This window comes from Camelina sativa, chromosome 13, assembly GCF_030686135.1.
Source record: "Camelina sativa cultivar CO46 ecotype springtype chromosome 13, ASM3068613v1".
Classification (NCBI taxonomy): Eukaryota; Viridiplantae; Streptophyta; class Magnoliopsida; order Brassicales; family Brassicaceae; genus Camelina; species Camelina sativa.
This window is the reverse complement of record NC_141892.1, coordinates 22,334,284-22,351,613: the sequence shown is the minus strand read 5'-3', so window position 1 is coordinate 22,351,613 and position 17,330 is coordinate 22,334,284. Positions and strand designations below refer to the sequence as shown.

General features: G+C 35.2%; 1 protein-coding gene across 2 annotated transcripts in view; it reads left to right on the top strand.

Annotated features, from left to right (window-relative positions):
• LOC104737175 (putative thionin-2.4) overlaps positions 1–14,278 on the top strand; it is a 35,597-nt gene extending 21,319 nt beyond the window's left edge. The window contains exons 1-3 of one of the 2 annotated variants that reach the window (XM_010457284.2): positions 13,212–13,675; positions 13,786–13,863; positions 13,956–14,278. In XM_010457284.2, coding sequence (XP_010455586.1) covers positions 13,444–13,675; positions 13,786–13,863; positions 13,956–14,053 — 408 coding nt within the window. In that variant the 5' untranslated portion in view covers positions 13,212–13,443 and the 3' untranslated portion in view covers positions 14,054–14,278. Of the gene's footprint in view, positions 1–13,211; positions 13,676–13,785; positions 13,864–13,955 lie in introns of those variants that run through there. The other variant, XM_087481911.1, reaches the window with a different exon arrangement.
• Positions 14,279–17,330: the final 3,052 nt, after the last annotated feature.

Genomic DNA, 17,330 nt, shown 5'->3' with positions numbered 1-17,330 from the left:
TAAGAGCACCCTCGCCGAGAGAGGGAGACGGAAGTGGAGGAGAGGGGTTAAGGGGATGAAGCTGATGCATTAGCGGATTTGAGATCTGGGTTCTTAGGGAGACTCCAGTGAAACTAAGAACGTACACGATCGAGATTTGCAGACAAAGGAGAGAAAGAGGATGGCAAAACCAGAGCCCAGCGATGCCGATCGGCCTCGACGCCACCAGGAGAGTAAACCTCGATGGTTGTGCCAGAGAGAGTTCGGTTAGGGCAAACTTTTTACATTTTTTTTCTACTTTGCTAATCAAAACTTCCTAAATTGTTAAATCTACACAGATTTTACCTACTTGCTCATCAATCTTATCGCTACGCATTGACAAGCTATAAATACTAGAGTTAATACAACTCATAACACCAACACCTAAATCGACAAAAAAATACATAAACAATAAGTGAGAGATATGGATGCATCATTTGCATCATCCCCATCAGAGATAGACAAGTTATTGTTCTATGAATAACTATATTCTATCAAACAACTGCTACAATTTACAAAATCTACGCGATACATTTCATCTTTTCTACAACGGATGCATCTTTTGGGTACCATAGAGATGTAAAACCGTACTAAAAACTGATTGGCATGTTCCAGTCACGATCATGCATACATGGTAACAATACACTATGAGGTTTGTAGAGACTCTGGACATGGTTGGCTGACGAGCAAGTAAGATCTGTTTTTAGTATATTTCATAACACCATTAACCAAAATATATATATATATATATATATATACATATATATATATATTTCATAACACCTAATCATCATATTGATCTTTTTTTTTTTCGGTTACAGCATAAAACGATATTTTCTAACTTCAAAGGAATGTAAAAATCAAATTTAGCATATGTAAGAATAAGAAGACCTGAAGATTTATATCTTCAACAAGGGCATGAGCTAAGAAATATGAGAAAATGTTGGTCTTGTGCAATAGACTATTAATAACATTATATATATGCACGTGATTGTATTCATTTTATTGATCTAACCTTTTTTTTTTGTTATACCTTCATGGAATGTAGCTTCTTCGTCAGACGGAATAACTTTGTCTTCACTTAAAATAAGACATCCTCGGCTTCTGAATCGTTTAATTTCATCTCCAAGTTTGGGCTATTTTCAGTTTTTAGGGTTTTATTATATTCTTAATGGATTTTGTAAAAGTTCAATGATATCTTCGTATATAATATAGTCGAACCACAACATGTGCTCAATCAAATATTACCATCGTTGTATTTATATTGTGGTGATAGTTTTTTTTTTTTTTTTTTTTTTTGTATAGATTAATGATATATTATTTCATTACCAACTAGAAAAAACTTCATTGATTTTACGGAAATATTGTAGTTTAGATTATTATTATTAGATTGTGGGCTTCTAACTCAAAACCAATTGGCTATGAGTGGAGAGATTCATATCTTATATATACCACTTAAGATCCTACTCAACTTCCAATGTGGGATATTGTATTCCTAATATGCCCCTTCGAGATAATGGTTCTTCTAAGCATCAATCTCGGTATGTTCGAGCATGAATCGGCGGACCAACTATTGGGCCGGGCCGATTGTGGATTGGATTGAGCATGTGCGGACCGGACTCTGATACCATATTAGATTGTGGGCTTCCAACTTAAAACCAATTGGCTATGAGTGAAGAGGCCCATATCTTATATATAGCACTTAAGATCCTACTCAACTTCCAATGTGCGATATTGTATTCCTAATAATTATTCAATTTCTTTGTTAAAAAAAAATTATTATTTCATTTACTGTAGTTTTAAATTATACATTTTGTTGTTAATACAAGACATTACTGGAGGTGTTCAAATTTAAAAGCATAAGGGCCACACTGATTCAGTTGTGGTTACAAAAAATTACATAAGTGGGTGTTTGTAGAGGTTAAAACTGGGTGTGTTTGCGGTAGGCATGACCACAGTTATGGTTATCACTGTTACAGTTAATTAACCACCGGTTACGGTTAAAAATTTTGTTTAACCTTAACCATAGCCATTTAATAAACGGTTAAACGGTTACAGTTAAATACAGTACCGGTTGAACGGTTACGGTTATATACGATTACGGTTATTTGATAATTTGATAAGATTGATATTATTTGATGATGTAATATAATTGAAATTATTTATTTATAATTATTATGTTCTTTTAGTGTACTCATATTTTTTTTATATCATATGATTCATATTAAATAAATAATTATTAGTATATTTTGTTATATTTTTAAAACGGTTACGGTTAACAAATAACAGTTTAACTATGCGGTTAACCAATGGTTTTGATATGGTTACGGTTAATTAACGGTTATGGTTAATATAATTTAACCATATATTTACGGTTAACGGTTACGGTTTTTACCCATTTTATACGGTTACGGTCTGGTTACGGTTCAGATACGGTCCGCTTACGGTCTGAAATATGGTTACGGTTTAATTTTGGTCATGCCTAGTTTGCGGAAGTTTATGATGTGTTTATCGGCAGGTAATACATCGATTAAACCAAAAATTATCAAAATAATTATAGAAAGGTATAATAATCTAATAGTTACATTATGAGTATAAGTATTAATATGTTCAGATTTTACTTTTGTTTTATATATTCATTTTTATTACTGTTCACTATCTATATTAACATTTTTGAAATACATTGTGTTATGTACTTTTAGTTATATTTATTTAAAAAATTATTTACAAACTCCTAAAAATTTTACAAAAATAACATTAGTCAAATGACCTAAGTGCAGTAGCCAATGGTAAGTCATTAATGCACAAAGCACGCCATCACACCAGAGATTGAGTCCCGCTCCCAAAATATATAGAGATTTGGCTAATAGGCCGGCATGTTGTGTCCCAATGGTTGACAAAAAAAACATTACTTCAGATTTTGTTTTCTATATATTTTATATTCCATTCAAACTAAAAAAATTACGTACATCAATATGAAAACATCAGCTATGATATATTTAACCACACATTCTATTGTGTTTTGAAGATACTCTATCTCTGAATCTTTTGCAAACAAAGAAAACGACATTTTGATTCTCATTTTGTTTTCCAAAACCTGTGAGTTTTTATTATTAACGTAAGAACACCTTTGATTCACATTTATTTAAATATTATAATTGATATATATAAACTTAGTAAAATTTTAAAATATTAAGAATATGTAAATAAAAAAAACTATATAATGTGGTTATATAGTAGATATGTTATAAACATGACATGTTGAGAATAATAAAATATTATTAAATTTGTGCTAACACAGGTTAAATCCTTATTTTTTATTTGTCAACACTATTAATATTAGAATCTTTGAAATATAAAATCAAGTTGATTTAACTAAGATTGTGTAAAATAAATAAATTATTAGATCAAATGTGACTTAATCACAGCGTATAAATTACTTATTATGTATTTAGATCCCTTATTTTTTGTTATAATATTAAAAATTAAAATAGAATCTCAAACACTAAACAAAACAAACTAAATATAACAAACAAATAGTCATGAAGTGTATTTCGGGTTTAAAAATTAATATAAATATTTAGCTGTACAAACAGCCAGAAAATTTAGTTAATCTTCTATTTACAAAACATCCCATATTAAACAAACAAATACAACATAAAATATAAATAATAATAAAATTTCTATGCATGCGGTGTACCGCGGGTTCAAATCTAGTGTTGATTTACTTTTGATACATCTTTCTTTTGCTTGTGCAAGATTCTTCTATCACGAACACCAGAGCAAACATGGAGTCTATTAAGTTTTATTCGGATGAAGAAATAGAAGGAGAAGAGCCCTATCATGTCACATAGGATGAGGAAGAAAACTATGAAGCTATCTTGTGGCAACGACATGAAAATGATAATCACTTCAAGAAGAGAGAAGACATGGAGTATGATAGAGGAACAACGAAGGGCTACCATTATCAATGTCCTAAAAAGAGAGAACAGTAATCTGCCCATCACATCTTGTCACACCAAGTGCCTAGGGCCTCACGTCAATCAAAATCGAGAGACAAGTACTTTTGCTCAAATTCACATATAGTACAAGAAGTGACTTAAGGAGGAACAATTCGGCATAAGCCACTTCCAAATGGTAGACGTGATCCCCTAGCTGAAAGAGACGCAAGGGCCAATAAGCTAAGAGGAGGCAAGCTCAAACATGGCACTAGCAAAGACCCATTGCTATCTAATCCCAACCAAACCTACAAGACAAATTTCAGGTTATCTCTAAACAATGGTTATAAATATTTTGGACCTGAAAGTTTTGAGTTTGTAGGATGTAAAAGAGATTATCAACAATGGGAACTCAACAGGGACATGTACTTTAAGTACTATTTCATTCCCAAAGAAGAAAGGCTCAAATACTGTATTGAACAACTCATGGGAAACGCAAGTCTTTGGTGGAACCAAGAAGAAAAAGTTAGACGAAGGTTTAAGGAGCCATCACTCAAAATTGGGGGTACCTAAAGCTGCTTATGAGGGAGAGATATGCACCTCAAATGCTGTCCCAGCATAGTCAAAACACTTACTCTTCAGAGGAACCAAGTCGAGAGAAAACTACACACCAGCGTGTTAGTTCCAATCAAAACCCATATCAAAATTCCGCCAAGGTAAGTGGCACAAATACTGAGCTTAATATTTATCAACAAATTGACCACATGATGCACTTGCTTTCATCCAAAAAGTATGAGAAAGGTACAGGTTCAAAAGGAAAATCGGATCCCACACCTTCACTTGAACCAAGAGACAGACTCAAGCAAGGTAAGTCCTCTAATTTTTCAAAGTCAAGTGAATCGACATACTATAGATGTCATAACAGAGGTCATTTTGCTGCAATATGTCCTGAAAGACAAGTAGAAGATGTCACATTGCTAGAATTAAAACTGAATGCATCTAGTTCAAATGATTGTTTATCAACATCAAATTTAGAAATTTCCAATTCTAGATTAATGCGCTTGTCTTTGCCAAGGGGTAGTGATGCAGTTCAATTTCTTAGCATGGATGACACATCTAAAGAGGTAGTCTACAAGGTAGCAACTTCAAAGGAAGTTTAGAATGACACAAGTTTTGAGGAACAACTTTTGGAAACCACATCTTCACAAGATTACCGAAATAAGGAGTACGAGCAAGCAACCCTTAAGGCACCTGTGGAGATAAAACCAAGTTCAACACCACCTGATCTTGCTTCTAAGATAACCCTTGATGAGCGTGGTTTTTTCACTTCAAAATCTTTTACCTTAAAAAGACCACACAACTGCTGCAAGTGCACAGCTAATCGGTAGTAGTATTTAAGGATCGATCCCACAAAGAGAGAGTTGTTGTTTAACAGAATCCGTCGGAAGCAAGTAAGGCTAGGACTCAATAAAAATGGGGGTTTAGGTTGTCACTGTCGTAAGTAAGCAATAAACGTAAATAAAAAGTAAATAAAATAAATTAAACAAGCGTTGGACATCAAGGGGAATCGCAGGAGTTTGATAATCTATCTATTTAGGAAAGTTTAGGATTAGTTTGTTTATCTAAAACTCGGACTACGAAACACGAATGAACCGTTAACTTATAGTTCATAAGATAACCGTCTAAGATCACTATACTCCGTTACTCAACTGTCGCAAGCAACGACGCATAGATCAAAGCATTTAAAACAGGTTCGATTCTAATCCATGAAATTCCATAGGTAAGGGGTATGTGCTTCCTATGACTCCTCACACATCTAAGCTAGGTGATAACAGGATTTGCACTCAGGGTATCAATTCCCTATGCAGTTGTAGTAAAAAGGGTTATCAATCCAAATGGTTGTTATGCTAGCAGATATGATGGAATAAAAAACAAGCAAGTCATGCCAAGCAATAGTTGGGGTTGATCTAACAATCCTAAAATAAACAAAAAGAAAGCAAAAGAACAAGAACCACACGACCTAAGCACTCGATGCAAGCATTCGAGTACAAGATCGAGTGGGGTGATCGAGTAAACAAGATGAACAATAACAGCTCGAAGGTATACTCGAAGTAGGTGATCGTGTACCTGTTCGGGTAAGGGATCGAGTGATGAATTAAAATGTAAACAATCTAAATACGAAAGCTCCTAAGGATGGGGTACTCGACTCCTAAGTGTTCCTAACCAGTACGGATGCCCTACATGCCTCAAGCAGATATACCCTAGACAATGAATCTCTAAAATCTTGTTAAAACACTCTCGTGATAGAAACAATCAACCTTAATCAATTCCCTACCCAACTCTCGTTGGAGAAACATGACCAAGCAGGCAATACACACCGATCCATTATTGTTAATAAACCCCTTACTCATCTAATATCTTAGGCTAAGTGAGTAAATCTCTAGCATTGATTGATTCAAGCATTTCATCTACACCTCTCGGTGGTAAAACACCTTAGATCTAATCTCAACCTCTCGGTCTGTTGATAGCATTAAGAATACCATTCTAGAAGGAAATTTATAAAGCATAAATATAAAAGCTAAGACATCCTAACCGATCAAGGACACAAAATTGTCTATCCCATCCCTAGAAACCTTACTACACTACTCAGAAAACATAAAAGTGTAGATAAAACAAAAATGCATTGTATTAAAAATATAGTAGAGTAGAAGAGTATAGAATCGAAAATGCAAAAGAAGTGAAAACAAAATCCTAACAAAAGTGTAGAAAGAGTTTTGAGTCGCTCAGTTCTCTCCCAGAAGCTCTCGCTCTCTGTTCTGAGGGTCTGCGGCGTGCTAGGGCGAGAGGAAGAAGAGGGGGGGGGGTTTATATATGGAAACCCATTAACCCTAGCTTCCCAGTCCTGCCCGAGGGTCTGCTCGATGGGGTGCATGAGGATATGCTCGGGTTGCTCTTTGGGTAGGCTCTCAGATTGTTCTTTCTGTTCTTGGATCCTCCTCGATCGTGTTGGGGTTCGGACTGTTCTTCCAGCTCGATGGCTCCTTTGGGTACATGCTTGGATTTGTCCTTGTTTGTCCCCATTTTAGGCTCTAAAGCACATGTTTTCATCCAAAGTATGCAAATGCAAGAATGGAACACCATAAATGGCCTAAACGTGAATTCCTACAGTTAATGACCTAAAAATGCTAAGGTGAGGGTATAAACAATGCAAAATATAGACAAAAAAAAAGATGCTAAAAATATGTAAATTAGAGAGTTATCACTAGGTCAAGCACACATGCAAGCTTTTGGCAAAGCACACACACTTTAGATCATAGTTAGTTCATGAGGCTAACTTAAAGCATTAAGCAAAGACTTAGAATTAAATCATAGAATAAACTAGAATATAAATCTAACAAACCCTAAAAATTGCCACCTAAACTAAGATCATCTCTCCCCTTTGTTTATCCCTTTAAACCCAACTAGAAAACTACTCTAGCATGTTTAAGGGAATCATCAAAGCAAAGTTTAATAAACTCATAAATATAAGAGAATAAATATAGAAAAAGGTTTTAGATATTTCTTCAATGATTGTCAAACAAAGTGTAGAATCTTCTCCCTTACGAAACAAAGAACATAAGAAATAGAATAGAAAGAGTTGGTGGATCTCAAATCTTCAAAGAGAGAGACGAGAGAGGGCTTCAGGACGTCGGCTGATCCTCTGGTCGTGTCTCTTGGCTGCTCCAATAAATGCACACTTTGGTACTTTTTTCGGCACACTCCAAACCCTAGGGCTTAGAAGAGAATTTATATGGTTTTGTCTATGTTTAGGGTTTTGTAAGGGTAGAAACGTCTTTTTTTGTTAAGTGTATGGCAAGGGGCGGCGTAGGAATGTTCTAGAATGTGGTGAAAACTTGGACTGGGCCGCCGTGGTGGTCGCTGGTCAGGCCTTCAATAAAAGCCCATTGGCTGAATGGTTCTCCTTACGTCGGTTTATAACATGTCTCGGTAAATCGGGCATAAATTCCTGATGAGTGAACGGATTGACTTGATTCTACTTCGAGGTGAAATATAACTCTCTCAGCTTTCCATAGACATCAAGTACGTCGAAATGTGAGTTGTGGAAGTTCTTCAAAAGTGTCCCGTACTGTAAAGCTTTGAATCTGTCCTGAAACGTATTTTCCTTGTCTTTTGGTCCTTTTGCTATAAAACCTGTAAAACCTTCTTGAAACCTAAAATACTTGATAATAGACATTAAAGCCTTGAAATCATATCAAACTCATCCTAAATGCATACTAAAACTATAGATAAAATGGGTAAAATTATGATGTTATCAACCCTCATTAAGGCTAAGTTGATATCAAACACTCTACATGGTACTCTAGTAAGTGAAACATACGAACTTGTTCGGTATTGGAATAATTTAACAATTGATCGTAGCTTCAAACACCTTGTTTTAAATGATTCAATTTCAAGTATAATGCACTTGATTTTATCCTTAAGTGTCAAGCAAGATACAGGTACCACAAACGTGTATAATGATGAGCGAGAGACCACATCCAACATGATCATAAGTTTGGAGCAAACAGAGAAACTCAAAAGGATCGATAATCCGAAATCAAAATCCAGAGCTTAAGTTGAGCAAGCTAGCCACTAGAGAAGATCAAGTTGACACAAACAACATCTTGCTGCAAGAAGAACCATCAGATCAAACATTAAATCAACCAACCTTGTTGATTTTGAATGATACACTCATCGATGAACTATGTCAAGTAATTAACCCATTATTTCAATTTATTTCTAATAATTTGAATGACGTGATTATAAACTTATTAAAACCTAAGGAGTGTGAGAAAAATATAGGTTCTTTAAATAAACCTATTGAACCAGTTTCTTTTATTAATACATATCGAATAGTTGATTCACTTTGTGATATACTTAGTGCTATACTTTGTAGAAAATAAATGGTTCAAACCAAAAATATTTTACATGTTTGTATTGATCCCATGGCTGTAATAATGCACTTGTTCTTCGTCAAAAGTGTCAACAACATTGCATGTACAAGAGAGGATCATAAAGGTAATTTAGCGGAATAACAGATACCAATATCCAATAATACTCAATAATAGAATAACCAATATCTAAACATAACCATTCCAATGTCAAACAACAGGAAACAAGGAACCGGCAACCTAGCAAGTTCTAAAGACCCAACTCTAGCAACCTAACAATGTCAGACAAAAACCAATCGAGTCCCTAGAACATCCTCCTCCTCATTGCCTTGATTCCACGATCACACTTTGCCTTTACCTGCACCACAAACACAAATTGAGATGCATGAGTATTTGATAAACACTCAGTGAGGCAATCCTCTCATCTACTGGGCTATACACACAAGCAACAATGATTCCAAAGTTCCAAACAATCAACAAGCAAGTCATACAAACCAGGAAAACAAACACCATCTCGCTGGAAGAGAGGTGTCGACCGACACTGGCCTTGGTGTCGACCGACACTATCCCACAGTGTCGATCGATGCCTGATTTGCTGGTGTCGACCGACACCAAGTGGTGTCAATCGACACTCCCTCTGCAACTACGGTCCGCTCGAAGCCGAGAGTCGAATCTCGCTCCCCAACCTCTTCCAAATCGTCTAATACTCAAAACCCAAGCCAAATACGTCCATAGGAACCTGTAGCAACCAATCCCAGCAAGAAAAACACACAAAACAACAACAAACAAGCAAGGATAAGGAAATCAAAGGCTTAGATTAGCCATGGTCATGCACTCACCTTTTTACAAGAAGATTTAGACAAACAAGAACGAATCCTACACTCCCAGCAACATTCTAACATGTTCCTAGCCCTGGATCTTCACTCCCACAGCAAGATCTCACCAAAAACACCCTGAAATCTCACAAAACCTCACAAGAACCTTTAGAAACTGTTTTCTCCTCTTTCTCTCTCAAAAACAACAAACGGCGACACAAAATACTCTCCAAACCCTTATGTCGTCGAAATCCCACATAAGTAACCCGGTTCAATGGTTTTTCCAAAACTAAACCAAACCAAATCGACGATTAAATCAATCTGGCCGAACCAGAATAAGTGGTGTCGACCGACACCACCCTTGGTGTCGATCGACACCCACCCCCCAAAACGCATAGTTTTGGTTCGCGGGCGTTACATAATTAAGCATCATCAAATTAACCCTAAAGAGTCCAATGGTTCAAGAGAAATCAAGCATCAGCAAGTGAAACTACCTCATTTTTGGGATATGACTGTTGCACTCTTTTTCCGTTGTCTAGGGTTTTTCCCATTGGGTTTACCTAGAAAGGTTTTTAATGAGGCAACACCAAGTCATCAAGAGATCACTTACCATTCATCTGATTCAAAGATGCCAAAAGAATTCATAGCTGAAGTACTTGTTGGACTACTCGCTGGACCTGCTGAACTACTCGCTGACAGACATGCTGAAATACTCGCAGATGAATCAGACATCATTGCCAGCTATGAAGAGTTTCGGCCTTTTAACACTAGGACCAGCCCTAGAGGAAGCCCACACACCTATTTGATCCACCACAAGTCCTCAGTCCATGGAGAACAACCCAAGATAAGACCCAAGTCCAAACCACCCTTTCAATCATGTCCGTTGATTTACTTGGAGCCAGATATGGAAACTTCCATTTGACTTCACTTGTACGTGCCCCAAATCTACATATGGAAATCAGGAGAGCCTCTACAACCACCAGAGAATATTTGGAAGATATGCACACGCAATAATAGCTATTGGATCAGGCAGATTCAGATATATAATTACTTGCCTTTTTCGGATCCGATTGTCATCAATGCACAACGACTACTTCCTATTCTATTCTTGTGCATATTTGTGTTTCCAAAAGGCCCAAGAAGCTTCGAAGACGTCACCACTTCCTCCCCAAGTTAACGAGATACAAGGAACACCTCACTTGCCTTACTTGGACTGATTTTACACTTATTGGTCCAACGTCATATTTTTTTGTGCATATTTTTGTTTCCAAAAGTGCCCAAGAAGCTTCAAAGATGTCACCACTTCCTCCCCAAGTTAACAAGATACAAGGCACATCTCACTTGCCTTACTTGGACAGATTCTACACTTAATGGTCCAACGTCTTATTTTTCATTAATTATTGTGATTTGTGTATTCTTTCTAACTCTAGAATGTGTGTAATCAGCCTATAAATGCTGATCATTAGTCTCATTGTAAAGCACCCTTGATCATTTTAAAGTAATAGAAACATTTTCTTCTTTACAAAGTTTGAGTCTTTGTATTTCTTTGTTCTTTAATTCTTTGTGAGTGATTCATTAAGTGCTTCAAAATCTTGCGGATTAAGTTTGTTGACTGATTCAACATCCTTCATTCGTTCATTGATCGAGCGAGTCGATTATCCCACTGATTGAGTGAGTCAATCACCCATCTATTCATCGTACCACCCCTTGATTCACGAGAGAGTGCTTCAGAGCCAGCTCGTGAATTCCATTTTCTGCAAGATAAGCTTGGAATCTCTTGATCCTTGTGTGATTTTAAGTTGGAGTGATTCCAATCTTATATCAACATTAAAAAAAGTTCATTATTTACTTTTCAAAATAATGTTATACATTCATCCAACATATTATTCGAATTAAAACTAAGAACAGAAGAGTTTGTTAAAATTTAAATAAAGAAACACAAAAAATTATTCAAATTGAAACTAAGAACAGAAAAGTTAGTTAAAATTAAATTAAGAAACCCAAAACATGTTTTGTAAGTTGTAACCAACATTTTGGGTTTTTGTATAATACAATAATCTACGTTTTGTAAGTTGTAACCAAATCTTGGATTTCTCTCGATGTTCCTCTTTGTCTATCTTTCTCTCGAGTCTAACCTCGCGAACAGAATGTCTGTGTCCTGAAAGAATGCGCAGAATCCATTTAAATACGCTATCCCCTCAGTAACTGCCCAGTAATTAACCTCCAATTAAGTCAGATCCGCGTATTTTCTCATGCCAATAACCGTTCCCACTAAATCCACCGTACACTAGCACGCACCCTAATTAATGATAATTAACTGTAACCGTTCCCACCCAACAATTAACGTGGACACCCCACACGCTGGACCAGTTCATCGTGCATTCGACACAAGCGTCTCGGATACTTGATTAATTCCTTGAACCAGAGCATATCCCATCATTAATCTTCGGTAATCAGCTCAATCAGGATACCGGTATAGGGGTGTTACAGAGAGCTTCCTTCGCTAACGCATCGACGTCACGATTTTGCTTGTGGGGAACAAAATTAAAGGAAGCATAAATCGAAAAAGTTTCAAAGGAATAATATGTCATGGAGAATTCCACGAAGTTTCTTGATATAGATTTTTCGATTGAGTGCTGTGGATGTTTTAACAAAATAGGTAATTTGAGCTATAAAAGTTCAATCCACATTAAAAAAAAAAAATTCATTATCTACTTTACAAAATAATGTTATGCATTCATCCAACATATTATTCGAAATAAAACTACGAACAGAAGAGTTAGCTAAAATTTAAATAAAGAAACACAAAACATTATTCAAATTGAAACTAAGAACAGAAGAGTTAGTAAAAATTAAATAAAGAAACACAAAACACGTTTTGTAACCAACGTTTTGGATGTTTGTGTAGTACAATAATGGATTTTATTTCGTCAGATACTAGTATATAATAGTAGTTCTGTAGTTGAGAGGTAACATGTAAGGATGTGTTTTTACTGATCACAACTACAACAGACATGGTTAAAAATTAAATAAAGAAACACAAAACACGTTCGTAACGAACTCCCAACAAAAAAGGAAAGTACTTTTTATAAATAAATCATTGCAACTAAAGAAAAAAAAAACCTAAAATTCTAGTCACTAGAACACAAAACCACTTTATCGATCTCTTAAAAGAAAAATTTGGTCCCAACACAATTACAAGAAGTTTAGTTATAACTCGAAATTCCCAGAAAAACGTTGTAACAATTAACAAACATCTTCTGTGTGTATTGTATAATTTATGCAAACAAAGAATTCATTCATCATGACATAATAAAGTAAAATTTATAATCACAAAAACCCAAAGTTATAGACCAAATTATTGGATGATATGATATGAACGTACAAAACTATAACCAGCAAAACTACTACGAAATAATTAATACTAAATTGTAAATTAAGCAGCCTAATTCAAATATTAAGGAACCCAAAACTTTTAAGAGATTTCCTTTTTTTTCTGCTTAAGCTGAAAGGTAGAAAACTTTAATATTCTCAAAGGTGAAAGGTAGCCATTGGAAATAAGGGTGGTCTACCAGCATGTATATTGTCTATTGCGCATGTGATAGCCTTGTTTGTGGTTGCAAATTCTTGACCAACTAGTATTTAAGTGACCCTTGTTTATCACCATTTCATCAATACAAACTTATTAACTACTCCCCACATAGGTTTTGTGATCAAACAACTATAATCAAGTATCCAAAGATGGAAGGCAAAACTTTGATTGTAAGTGTGCTCGTAATGAGTCTGTTCATGGCACAAATTCAAGTTGACGCAAAAAGCTGCTGTCCGCACACAACCGCTAGAAATATCTATAATGCTTGCCGCGTAATTGGAAATTCTAGGGAAAGATGTGCAAGTCTTAGTGGCTGCAAAATTGTTAGTGTGTCGACATGTCCTAACGGATATCCTTACAAGGACACTCTCGAAAACACAGGTAAATTGAATATCATTGTGCTTTATTTTGTACTCTACTTGTTATAAAAAACAGATCAGATCAAATTCATATTTTTGTAATGTGTTTTAATATTTTTTTTTTGTCTCAAGGTGATGCTGTTAATGAATACTGCAAGGTTGGATGTGTATCTTCTGTGTGCGGTGCTTTAATCACTCTCCAGAACTCCGGTAAAGCAAAATCTCGAAACACATTTTCATTGTTATCATTTTTAAATAATTAACAAGTTAAGAATATATTTCAAATTTGTTTTGATGAATAGATGCAAATGAAATTGTGAATGAAGCTGTTGAAAAATGCGCCAACACATGTTCTACAATCTGCACCAAAGGCTCCATAAATGCAGTTGAAACTGCATAGACAACTATATCCATGAAAATACTACGTACGTCTGGAGGTGAAGGAGCTGGTTTGGTTTTCATGGAGTTGGTTTTCATGTTTTCAATAATTGTCGTGTATGTGGGAAAAAAATGGTAGACTCTCGTGCTTGTTTGTGATGTGCTTTTCTTGAAGGTTATCGATCCCTAGATTGTATATGCCTTCTACTCCCTAATTTTAAAATAATGAATAATGTGTTTGTATCCATCTTTTGTTCTCAACCATTTTCATTTGATCTTTTTAAAAAAAAAAAATCAGAATGGTCTTTCAATAAGGATCTCATATTATGACAATGGATGCTAGTTGATGACTTGATGCAATGATACTACTTAATTAACAACAATTGTGTTACGGTTTTGTCACTATATTGCGTAACCAACTAGCCTTATTTCTACGTATATATCTAATATCCTGAATCTGACCTAAGAAATAATCAAATTAAAACTCTAAAACATTAGTCTTCACTCCAACACAAACTTATAAAATTCCATTAGGGCATCTTTACTGGGGAATGCTAATTCAAAGGGTTCTTTAAAAAAAGATATATAATAATGAAAAAAAGAAACAGGAGAGAAAAACTGTACTGAAGTTGCTAAGTGAAGCAATGTTTCTCTTCTCAAATATATATGTGTCAATTTTTAAATGGTTATTATTAATAAAAGATAATAAATATATATAATTAATTAAAATAATATATTTTTTTTTTATTAATGAAACTTGACCATGTTGCTCAGCTGGATTTGCTCTTAACATGTTTTAATGTATATTATTATTATTTGATTTTATTTTTTTATTTTATTATTGTTTATTATTATTAGATTTTACAACACTAGCTTGCTACTTAGTACTTACGTCTCTATCATTTAGTTAGTTTTCTTGCCTTGCTTGGAACATTCTTTATTTGCTGCTTTCTCTCATGACGACAGTAGATGGACACACCGTACGTGTCTTTTATACGTTAATTAAACGATAATTCTAATGTGTCTGTATTTTATAGGTTTTAACCATAGTTTTTAGGTTTATTTTAAATTATTTATTGAGTCAAAGTGAGTTTTTAGAGTCTTTTAGTCTTTTATGAGTTTGTACAGATTCTATGTTGTTTTTGAAGGAAACTGAGTATATGGGGATGAAAACAAGCATTTGGAGCCAATTTGGTGAAGACTGATCGGACTAGCAGGCAGATGGAGCAAACACAGAAAAAACATCCAGGATCGGCTAATCCACATAGGGATCGACCAGTCCCGAACTCGAAGCAACTTTTCCTTTTTCGTTTTAAACCGAATTTTAGGGTTTTATTTTAGTATATAAGCACGAGGCTCGACCTCTAGGAAGATACCTTTTATTCTACGCAGCTTTTGAGTACTTGTAAGCTTAGGGAGAAGATCTCTAATCCTTTGGAGAAGAATTCTGAACCCTCTTGTTTCTCTTTGCAATTCAATTATGTTTTCTTCATCTTTGATTTGCTGTTTCTGTTTCTCTATGTCATAGTAGTTTTCATATTGGGTTTCAGATTTCAAAGGGGCTTTTATGATTTTCTAACTAAGGTTTTTTAGATTTTGGGTTTATCTATTTTGTTCTTCATTTATAGTTATTCTTAACGTTTAAGCTAGATTGACCACCTAGATTATGATCATAGGTTTAATTCATCGTTACACCAAAAGTGTTGTTGAGTTACTAGACAATAACATTGGTGAGCAAAGTGGACCTAGGGTTTAGTAGATTTATTTGCATAGATAGTTAACGCTGCAGAAGAAGGTTAGCTTTACAATAGTGATTTGAGTTCTAGAACGGTGTCTAATGCATCCCCATCTACCCACCTAGATCTGAGAATCGTATCCCCCATAGATTCCCCACACCCAATAATTTCTTTTTGATTTAAAAAGCAGTTTATTCACTTTCCGTTTTCAATTAGTTACTTGATTAACAAACTTCCTCTCTTGCTTTAGCTAGATTCGATTCTCATTGTTTCAAAGTGTGATATTTGGTCTCTGTGGATTCGACCCTGAATTATTACAACGACACCACTAGATCGTGGTTGAGTGCACGTTAGATTTTATTTGACACTAGATCAAATTCTATTACAAAAATAGTATTGAGGTTTGTAAGTACATCCTAAAACGTTTTAAAAAGGGTGAAACTCACACTAACCTAAAAACAGTAGACCAAATTCATGATGATCAAACTCTAAAACACAAATTCATACCCTAATGTAAGCAAGATCATAGAGATTAGAGAGCATATTGGTATTTTTCACTGTAATAACCAGTGGAATCCGTACGGTTTGCATATTTATATTGCTACTTGAATTATCGTCAACCTCTACGATCTCTTCTACAATCGAAGCCTCTCCTCCACTCTTTATATAACCCAAAACAAAACAGATGAAACACAAAATCGCATAATATAGTTATACAGAACAAACAAATTAAAAAGGACTTACGGATCCACTTGGAACAGCGAGGTTTAAGACGATCTTAGTTGAACAATTGAGATTGCCAGAATCTGATGTTTTATCACACTTCTCTAGCTTTGATATCGACAATATCTGGATCCCTTCAAATTCGTTATAAACTCTGATGACGATTCCGGCGATTACACAAGCCATCACTGCCGTGTTCACCATTTTTTTCAATCAGAAGTTACTCTCTCTCTCTCTCTCTCTCACTCACTCTGAGACGCGAATTGTGAAAATTGTGTTTTCTTCTAAAGAAACTGCTGATGGCAAAAAGAGATTGTTTGTAAAATGTGAAACTTTCTTTTATTATTTCAGCTCAAAGATTTACAATGCCATCAATGGCTTATTTATACAACAATCTTAAACCCTAATGCTTCCTGACATATGTCAGTATCAGCTTACACATACTGAATCAAGGGCTACAAATTGGTTTGACAGCCTCATAGTCAGTTTGCAGATTGACTGTTGTACGACTGCTTTAGTCGTACGATCTGGACACGCGACCACCTTCTTGTCTTCTCTGATCTTATCTTTGATCGACATGAGCACATCTTCCTCCTTTGTTCTGCTTGTTTATTCTTGGAGTGAAGCTGGCTCTTTACCTTTAGACGAGAAGATAGACGTTGGAGTTGACCGTTGGACACATTTAAGCTTAATGGGCTTTTATTCATTCTTTGTTCGGCCCACTTCTTACACTACAACACAACATCGTTTGTGTTCCTTCAAAAGTTGGTGAAAGCAAATATTCTGCTTCAATTGGAGTCTTTAGTCTGATGTTGTTATCAGCCACCCTCAAACTTGGTG